The 10,425-nt window shown below is 43.2% G+C and overlaps 1 protein-coding gene across 1 annotated transcript; it reads right to left on the reverse strand.

The window, feature by feature from the left end:
- Positions 1–206: 206 nt before the first annotated feature.
- Positions 207–2,282, reverse strand: LOC115193421 (uncharacterized). Its single transcript, XM_029752119.1, has 6 exons — positions 2,225–2,282; positions 1,728–2,072; positions 1,537–1,581; positions 1,217–1,342; positions 819–853; positions 207–720 (listed from the first exon to the last, which is right to left on the reverse strand). Exons 1-6 carry the CDS (start codon positions 2,265–2,267, stop codon positions 601–603), a joined length of 714 nt encoding a protein of 237 aa, XP_029607979.1. The 5' UTR covers positions 2,268–2,282; the 3' UTR covers positions 207–600.
- Positions 2,283–10,425: the final 8,143 nt, after the last annotated feature.

The raw sequence follows: 10,425 nt of genomic DNA on the forward strand, positions 1-10,425 counted from the left end.
CTCACTCATCACTGAGCTGCTCCTCCCTGTCACTCACACCACAGAAAGTGGCACGTTCCTCACTGGCCCCTCCTCTACCTCAGACTCCAATCATATTCTCCTTCTAAGGCAACTAGCTGCTTTTCAGAAAAGGGGGATGTGATCAGTGCAGTGAAGAAATGAAATACTAAGCGGCGAATAACATCATGATAAACAACAATGTGACAGTTTTGATTAAACTACTATTTAATTAAATAATCAATGTAATACAATTGTCCAATGCTGGGTACTTTGTCCTTTACTTATTAAAACTTATTAAAGAACTTATTAAATAATAACCAAATCACTAATAAACACAACAGAGAACAAAGCTAAGAGAGGCCAAAAGAGGCAACTACTCCTCTGTGGCCATTAAACACCCCCTGTACCACTGAGCTGTGTGGCCTAACAGAGTGGAGAGGGCTACAGAGGCTCTGAGGTACAACGCACAGAAACTGCAGAGATATTTACTGATTTACATTTCAATACATTTGATTTAACTACTCATACAATATAGGAAGATTTAAACTTGTATTCAAAGATATGGCAAACCACTTGTCCTCCTCTCCACCCTCCACTTTGTCATCTTGTAGCAGCATACACTACATGGGTGTCTAGCTCCTTCTCTCTTCTTCTCTCCCTCTTCTTCTTCTTGGAGGTGAAATTCAGGGCGGCATAATTCAGTGCATCAGGATCTTGGTTCTGTACATTTGGAAACACCATAACATACAATTATAATTTACACTGTTTCTGAATTGCTTATATATTTAAAAGGATTTCACTAAACAAATAGCATTTACCTGATCATTTTGTGGTTGTTGTTGCGAGTCAGGTCCTGAATATGATATAAAACAGAGATGAGAGAAGATATCATCTGATCATTCTATTGTAGTGCGCACAATATAACTTTTACTGACTCTTTCAATTCTTAGTATACGGTATTTCAGGGGTAGGCCACCCTGTTCCTGGAGTGCCGCAGGTATTGCAGGATTTTGTTCCAACTCGGCACCACACCTACCCAACTGAGTTCAGTGATTGCCTAAATTCAACACACCTGGTCTTCCAGGTCGGTTAAATTAAAACATGAGATGCGGCAGCACTCCAGGACAAGGGTTGCCTACCCCTGCAGTATGTCATGTGAATCATTTTCTATGTAAGTGTAGTTAATAACCGGCCCCATATGAAATAGGCTCCATACCTGTGTTTAGTCTGTTTGCATCTCTTCTGACCTTGAGGACCAGGATGAGGATGATTATCAATAGAACAGCAGTTAGAACACCCAGGATCACAACCAGTAGGAAGAGCTTCACGGTTCCATCTTCCTCTATTACAAAACAGACTTAAATTAGAATCAGAACTATACAAACTTTTATCCGTTTGCAACCAATTCAGAATGGAGAATTCTCAGATTGCTATAAGATGCTGTTATACTTTAATTTTATTCTGTGGTACTTTCATGGTACACCATATTAATTAATTTCTGAAAGATTCTCACTTAAAATTACAGAATTAACATACCTTCGTCATAGTGCTCTGTAGGGTCCTTGTCATAATCTTTGTGACCTTTTGAACGATTAGGTTAGTTAAATATTCTACTGTTATTCAAACTGTAGTACTGTATCTCTAACATTTAGTCAAAATATATCTGATACCTAGAATAAATGTTTGTGCATTTGGTGTCATAGCAGACAATTTATTGAAAAGATTACCTTGGACCTTCAGGACTGTCGCATTGGTGAAGATGAAATAGTTATCCGACATTCCACAGAAGTATAGACCAGAATCAGCTACATCCACCTCTGTGATTGTGAGAAAGATAGTTATATTGGTCATGGACATTTTCATATGCTTGACCTGAAATCCATTTTGATAATGAACAGTTGGCAGAGAGCTCCACATAGACGTGATGCCCAGGGGCTCTGAGCCGTTGACTTGCTTGAACCAGCCAACATGTCCTGGTGTTTTAAGGACATTGATGCACTGCAGGGTGACATTTTCCCCTGAATGGACCACCATTAAGGGTGGCCGAGAGACACACACACCATGGGTCAGATCTGAAAGAGACAGAACAAAAGTTATGAAAGAGTTGTGAATAAAACGTATTCTTCATCCACATGATATTCACACCTAAACACAGTCACAACTATGTGAGAGACCAAATCTATTGATGAATCACAAAATCTGAACTGAGGATACAGTAACTTACAGAAGCCGTAGAGGACGAGAGCTGGTACATATATGCGTTCCATTCTGTGTTTAGATCTACACTGCCAGACCATGAATGAAGGACTGAATCTTCAAATAAGAGAGATGGAAGTAATTTGAGATTATGGGCGGGACATGATGACAACCATAGCTGTATACAATGACCACAGATACAAATAATCTTATCACCATCAACTGATGTTCCACTCTAGCATTTGGTTTGATAGAGAGAATGATAAGATTTTTTTAGTTGTAGAGTGTAGTTTATCATTATAGAGATTTGCAATATGGGGCACTCTTTTGACTGCACTAATAGATCACTGAATTTATGAACTCTTGGAAGGAGCAGTGTGTTGTAGTTCACCCATGGTATACCTGCTCAGAAAGCAGGTACAGAAGGTGAGTTTAATACTGAACAGATACAAAAGAACAGTACTGAACGTGAGAGAAAACCACTAGCTGATGACTAAATAAAGGGGGAGTTATCAGGGTATTGATAAAGTCTAGGTGTGCCTAATGATGAGGCGCGGGTGTGCATAATGATGGTTGCCAGTTGTGCGTAATGATGTGTTGCCAGGATTGGTGTTGCCAGCGTGTTTTTCACAATTCCTGACATTTAATCCTAGTAAAAATGTCCTGTCTTAGGTCAGTTAGAATCACCACTTTATTTTAAGAATGTTAAATGTCAGAATAATAGTAGAGAGAATGATTTATTTCAGCTTGTATTTATTTCATCACATTCCCAGTTAGTCAGAAGATTACATACACTCAATTAGTATTTGGTATTTGTTTAAATTGGGTCAAACGTTTCGGGTAGCCTTCCACAAGCTTCCCACAATAAATTGGGTGAATTTTGGCCAATACTTCCTGACAGAGCTGTAACTGAGTCAGGTTTGTAGGCCTCCTTGCTCGCACACACTTTTTCAGGTGTGTCCACAACTGTTCTATGGGATTGAGGTCAGGGCTTTGTGATGATCACTCCAATACCTTGACTCTGTTGTCCTTAAAACCTCTTAGGGATAGGGGGCGGTATTTTCACGGCCGGATGAAAAACGTACCCAAATTAAACTGCCAGCTACTCGGGCCCAGAAACTAGGATATTATTAGTAGATTTGGATAGATTTGGATAAACACTCTGAAGTTTCTAAAACTGTTTGAATGATGTCTGTGAGTACAACATGATGTCTGTGAGTACAACAGAACTCATGTGGCAGGCAAAAACCTGAGAAAAATCCAACCAGGAAGTGGGAAATCTGAGGCTTGTAGTTTTTTAAAATGATTCACTATTGAATTTGTAGTGTTAACGGGGTCATGTTGCACTTCCTAAGGCTTCCACTAGATGTCAACAGTCTTTAGAACCTTGTTTGAGGATTCTACAGTGATTTTGATGGGAATAACAGCCCAAGGTAGTAGGTGTCCCATAATAAGGGATGAGGTCAGTCACGCGCAGAGCCTTGGGAGCATTCCTAAAGAGAACGAATTTGTCCGGTTGGAATTTTATTGAAGATTTATGTTAAAAACAACCTAAAGATTGATTCTATACATTGTTTGACGTTTCTACAAACTGTAGTATAACTTTTTCGAATTTTTGTCTGGAGTTAGTAAGTGCGTGCCTTGTGGATTTGAATAGGGAACGTAATGCGCGAACAAAATGGAGGTATTTGGACATAAAGATAAACTTTATCGAACATTTACTGTGGAGCTGGGGAGTGCATTCTGATGAAGATCATCAAAGGTAAGTGAATATTTCTAATACTATTTCTTAGTTTTATTGACTCCAAAATGGCGGGTTTCTGTTTGACTTGTTGTTGGTGTCTGAGCGCAGTACTCAGATTATTGCAAAGTGTGCTTTCGCCGTGAAGCTATTTTGAAATCTGACACAGCGGTTGCATTAAGGAGAAGTTATCTATAATTCTGTGCATAACACTTGTATCTTATCAAAGTTTATGATGAGTATTTCTGTAATATGTGTGCTCATTCACCGGACGTTTTGAAGGCAAAACATTTCTGAACATTACGCACCAATGTAAAATGGGGTTTTTGGATATAAAAATGAACTTTATCGAGCAAAACATACATGTATTGTGTAACATGAAGTCCTATGAGTGCCATCTGATGAAGATCATCAAAGGTTAGTGCTTAACCTCTCTAGGGTAGGGGGCAGTATTTGCACGGCCGGATAAAAAACGTACCCGATTTAATCTGGTTATTACTACTGCCCAGAAACTAGAATATGCATATAATTGTTTGGTTTGGATAGAAAACACCATAAAGTTTCTAAAACTGTTTGAATGGTGTCTGTGAGTATAACAGAACTCATATGGCAGGCAAAAACCTGAGAAGATTCCTTACAGGAAGTGCCCTATCTGACCATTTCTTGGCCTTCTTCACTCTCTTTATTGAAAACTGAGGATCTCTGCTGTAACGTGACACTTCCTACGGCTCCCATAGGCTCTCAGAAGGTGGCAGAACGTTGAATGATGACTTTGCAGCCCATTGCTGAAAAACAGTAGCGCATTTGGATAGTGGTCGATCAGAGAACAATGAGACTGGGGGCGCGTTCACGAGATGACTCCATGTTTTTATTTTTTCATCTTTGAACGAAAACAGGGTTTCCCGGTCGGAATATTATCGCTTTTTTACGAGAAAAATCGCATAAAAATTGATTTTAAACAGCGGTTGACATGCTTCGAAGTACGGTAATGGAATATTTAGACATTTTTGGTCCCGAAACGCGTCGGGCGCGTCACCCTTCGTCACCTTTCGGATAGTGTCTTGAACGCACGAACAAAACAGAGGATATTTGAACATAACTTTGGATTATTTTGAACCAAACCAACATTTGTTATTGAAGTAGAAGTCCTGGGAGTGCATTCTGACGAAGAACAGCAAAGGTAATTCAATTTTTCTTATAGTAAATCTGAGTTTTGTGAGTGCCAAACTTGGTGGGTGTCAAAATAGCTAGCCCGTGATGGCGAGCTATCTACTCAGAATATTGCAAAATGTGCTTTTGCCGAAAAGCTATTTTAAAATCGGACATAGCGATTGCATAAAGGAGTTCTGTATCTATAATTCTTAAAATAATTGTTATGTTTTTTGTGAACGTTTATCGTGAGTAATTTAGTAAATTCACCGGAAGTTTGCGGTGGGTATGCTCGTTCTGAACGTCACATGCTAATGTAAAAAGCTGGTTTTTGATATAAATATGAACTTGATTGAACAAAACATGCATGTATTGTATAACATAATGTCCTAGGAGTGTTATCTGATGAAGATCATCAAAGGTTAGTGCTGCATTTAGCTGTGGTTTGGGTTTTTGTGACATTATATGCTAGCTTGAAAAATGGGTGTCTGATTATTTCTGGCTGGGTACTCTGCTGACATAATCTAATGTTTTGCTTTCGTTGTAAAGCCTTTTTGAAATCGGACAGTGTGGTTAGATTAACGAGAGTCTTGTCTTTAAAATGTGTAAAATAGTCATATGTTTGAGAAATTGAAGTAATAGCATTTCTAAGGTATTTGAATATCGCGCCACGGGATTCCACTGGCTGTTGAGTAGGTGGGACGATTTCGTCCCACATACCCTAGAGAGGTTAATTGTAGCTGTATTTCTGGTTTTTGTGACGCCTGTCCTTGCTTGGAAAATGGCTGTGTGGCTTTTCTTGTTTAGGTGGTGTCCTAACATAATGTAATGTTTTGCTTTCGCCGTAAAGCCTTTTTGAAATCGGACAATGTGGTTGGATTAATGAGAATCGTATCTTTAAAATGGTGTATAATACTTGTATGTGTGAGAAATGTTATTTATGAGATTTTTGTTGTTTTGAATTTGGAGCTCTGATTTTTCACTGGCTGTTGTCAAATCGATCCCGCTAACGGAATTCGAGTGTTAAGGGGTCACTAAGAGGTTGCCATTTTGCCACAACTTTGGAAGTATGCTTGGGGTCATTGTCCATTTGGAAGACCCATTTGCGACCAAGCTTTAACTTCCTGACTGATGTCTTGAGATGTTGCTTCAATATATCCACATACTTTTCCCCACCTCATGATGCCATCTATTTTGTGAAGTTCACCAGTCCCTCCTGCAGCAAAGCCCCCCCACAACATGATGCTGCCACCCCCGTGCTTCTCGGTTGGGATGGTGTTCTTCGGCTTGCAAGCCTCCCCCTTTTTCCTCCAAACATAACGATGGTCATTATGGCCAAACAGTTATTTTTGTTTCATCATACCAGAAGACCAAAAGTATGATCTTTGTCCCCATGTGCAGTTGCAAACCGTAGTCTGACCTTTTTATGGTGGTTTTGGAGCAGTGGCTTCGTTCTTGCTGAGCGGCCTTTCAGGTTATGTCGATATAGGACCAGTTTTACTGTGGATATAGATACTTTTGTACCTGTTTCCTCCAGCATCTTCACAAGGTCTTTTGCTGTTGTTCTGGGATTGATTTGCACTTCTCGCACCAAAGTACGTTCATCTCTAGGAGACAGAATGCGTCCCCTTCCTGAGTGGTACAGATGGTATCTGTGCAACCCTTACCAAAGACCCTGCGGGGGACAAGTGGTTCCGGTGCGTAGAGGAAGTTTGGAATGCTGCCCATGTGAGGCTCCCCAGGAGGCACTGAAGGGAGACAGCCCTGTGGAGGAGTGACGACGTGAGTTCTGGGCGTACTCCGCCCAGGGAAGGAACCGGGCCCACTCCCCCTGCTGGTCCTGACAGTGACTTCTAAGGAACTTCCCCAGGTCGTGGTTGGTCCTCGCCACCTGTCCGTTGGACTGAGGCCAGTACCCAGATGTCAAGCTGACCATGATCCCCAGGTTCTCCATGAAGGCTCTCCATACCTGTGACGTGAATTGGGGATCATGGTCGGAAACGATGTCCTCCGGAAGAACATAGTGCTGGAAAACCTGCTGGAACCGTGCCTCAGCAACCTGGAGAATGGTAGGGAGACCAGAGAGAGGAATAAAATGCCAGGATTTAGAGAATCTGTCCACAACAACCATAACAGTTGATCAGTAATAAGATCTATGGACAGATGTGACCAAGGCCACTGAGGCACGGGAAGGGGAAGTTGTTTCCCTGCTGAAGCGTGCCGGGGAGATTAGGATTGGGTACATATGGAGCATGAGTTGATTTAGTTGGCGACATCCTGTGCCAAGGTGGGCCATCAGTAATTGTCTGAGAGGGATTGGATGGTGCAGGTGATACCTGGGTGTCCAGCGGAGAGGGATGCATGTGCCCAGGTTAACAGCCGATCTTTCCCCCGTGGGGATGTAGATGCATTCTGGAGGGCAGGTAGTAGGAGAGGGTTCCCTCTCCAGACCCTGGCTGATGTCCAAATCTACGTCCCAACACATAGGGCCACAGGGTACAGGGAAGCAGGTCGTCCGACAACCTGGTCCCGAGGTGGTGATTTTCATGCTCAACTATGATATGGTGGGGTTGTGACATTTGAGCCATGGGAGGCCGAGAATTACCTTGTGTACAGATGCGGTGGTGATGAAAAAGAAGGGAAGGCTTTCCTGGTGCATGGGTCCCACGGTGAGGGTGAGTGGTGCGGTGATGTACGTAATTGTGCCTGATCCCAATGTTCGCGTATCCAGGGCTTGGACAGGAAAAAGGATATGAGGTCAAGTTCAGGGAGGAGGCGAGGGCCTGGTCAATGAAGTTCCCAGTGTCCACTAGAGTAGTAGAGACAACACTTGAGGGACAGTTAGCCAGGGAAATAGGAACCAGAAAGAAGGGAGGCGAGTGGCGAGGTGGACATTGGCGCTCCCGAAGAAGGTTCTCTAGACGGATGGCCAACGAGACCGTCCAAGGATATGTTGTCATCTCGGCATGCCAACTCCATCTGGACCTCCTCACGTAGTCCACTGTGGAATAGAGTGTGGAGCGCCAGATCGTTGCATCCGCTGGAGGCTGCCACAGTCCTAAAGGTGAGGGCATACTCCGCAGTGGTCTGGGCACCCTGCTGGAGATGGAAAAGTTGCTCACTTCCCTCTCTGCCCTCTGGAGGATGGTCAAAGACCGCCCTGAACAGAGCCTTGAACATCTTATAGGCACCCAACTTTTCCTCTCCTATCTCCCAGACGGCCGTAGCCCAATCCAACGCCCATCCCATCAGCAGAGAAATGACAGTGGCAACCTTGGACCTCTCAGTGGTGGGGACTCCCATCTGATATTTGAAATAGAGCGAGCATTGGCGTAGGAAGCCACATCATTTCGATGGAGGACCATCATATTTATCCAGAAAGGGCAGTCGGGCATCGCTGACCTGGGCGGAAGGCTGGGTAGGCTGGGGGGCTAGCTCACTATGACAACCCGTGGTAGGAGGTCCTCTGATAGGGGTATGGAGAACATCTCTGATGGTGTCGAGGCGGTGGAGAGTGCGGAGGACCTCCTCCATGGCCGTACCCAGTTTCGCCAGCTGGTTGTGGTGTTGATGGAGTAGATGACCTTGTTCGTTAACCGTCTAGAAGAAGGTTGAATCTTCTGCTGCTTCCATATTGTGAGGTGTTATTCTATAATGTATACGCTGGGAGTCAGAAAGCAGGTGCAGAAGGTGCGTTTAATACTGAACAGATACAAAAGAACAGACATAGGAAGCATACTGAACATGAGAGAAAACCAATAACACCTAAGGACTGATGACAACTGAAGACTAAATAAAGGGGGAGTAATCAGGGTATTAATAAAGTCTAGGTGTGCCTAATGATGGGACGCAGGTGTCCGTAATGATGGTTTCCAGGTGTGCGCAATGATGGGTTACCATGACCGGTGGTTAGTAAACCTGTGACGCCGAGTGCCTTAGAGGTGGAGCGGGAGTAGACGTGACAATACCTTAAAGGCAGTGGACCTAGGCCTTAAGTGGGGGGAAAATATCTTCCAAAACATCTACTAAACTCAAAAATTAGACATCACCCACACTAACGTTAGCAGCAACAACAGCCACGTTGCTTACACAACCTATGGTAGCCTAACACCATCACACTATTACCAAAAGCGACAACAGTGACACATCAAAGGATGTGAGTTTGTGAGTCTGAAGATGTCGCCGGAGGGGATGGCTGCTGTTTTATTGGCTCTTAACCAACCGTGCTATTTTGTTTGTTTTTTCGCGTTGTTCGTAACTTGTTTGGTACATAATGTTGCTGCTACCGTCTCTAATGACCGAAAAGAGATTCTGGACTTTAGAACAACGATTACTCACCTCGAATTGGACAACGTTTTTTTTTCTTTAATGAGTCGGACGGGAAGGATATACTCCAAACACCCGAACAGGCCCTCATCCCTGTCATTCGCTGGAGAAGGAAACTGAGATTTCGCGTAAAGAGATCGCGGGGCCTTGTGAGGATCAGGTGACGAGTGGCTAATCTGCCTTTGCCGTCCGTGCTGCTAGCTAACGTTCAATAGCTGGAAAATAAATACGACGATCTGAAAGCACGTATATCCTACCAACGGGACACTAAAAACTGTAATATCTTATGTTTCACCAAGTCGTGGCTGAACGACGACATTAATAACATACAGCTGGCAGGTTATACATTCTATCGGCAGGATAGAACAGCAGCCTCTGGTATTACACGTGGCGGGGGTCTATGCATATTTGTAAACAACAGCTATCTACCTAGAGAGTTTTCATCTGTATTTTTCGTAGCTGTCTACATACCACCACAGACCGATGCTGGCACTAAAACCACACTCAATGAGCTGTATACCAGACTTTAATGCAGGGAAACTTTAATCAGTTTTACCTCATTTCTATCAGCATGTTAAATGTGCAACTAGAGGGATAAAAACTCTAGACCACCTTTAATCCATACACAGAGACGCGTACAAAGCTCTTCCTCGCCCTCCATTTGGCACATTTGACCATAATTCTAACCTCCTGATTCCTGCTTACAAGCAAAAATTAAAGCAGGAAGCACCAGTGACTCGGTCTATAAAAAAGTGGTCAGATGAAGCAGATGGTAAACTACAGAACTGTTTTGCTAGCACAAACTGGAATATGTTCCGGGATTCTTCTGATGGCATTGAGGAGTACACCACATTAGTCACTGGCTTCATCAATAAGTGCATCGATGACGTCGTCCACAGTGACTGCACGTACATACCCCAACCAGAAGCCATGGATTACAGGCAACATTCGCACTGAGCTAAAGGGTAGAGCCACCGCTTTCAAGGAGCGGGACTCTAACCCGGAAGCTTATA

This window comes from Salmo trutta, chromosome 5 (genome assembly GCF_901001165.1).
Source record: "Salmo trutta chromosome 5, fSalTru1.1, whole genome shotgun sequence".
NCBI classification, from domain to species: domain Eukaryota; kingdom Metazoa; phylum Chordata; class Actinopteri; order Salmoniformes; family Salmonidae; genus Salmo; species Salmo trutta.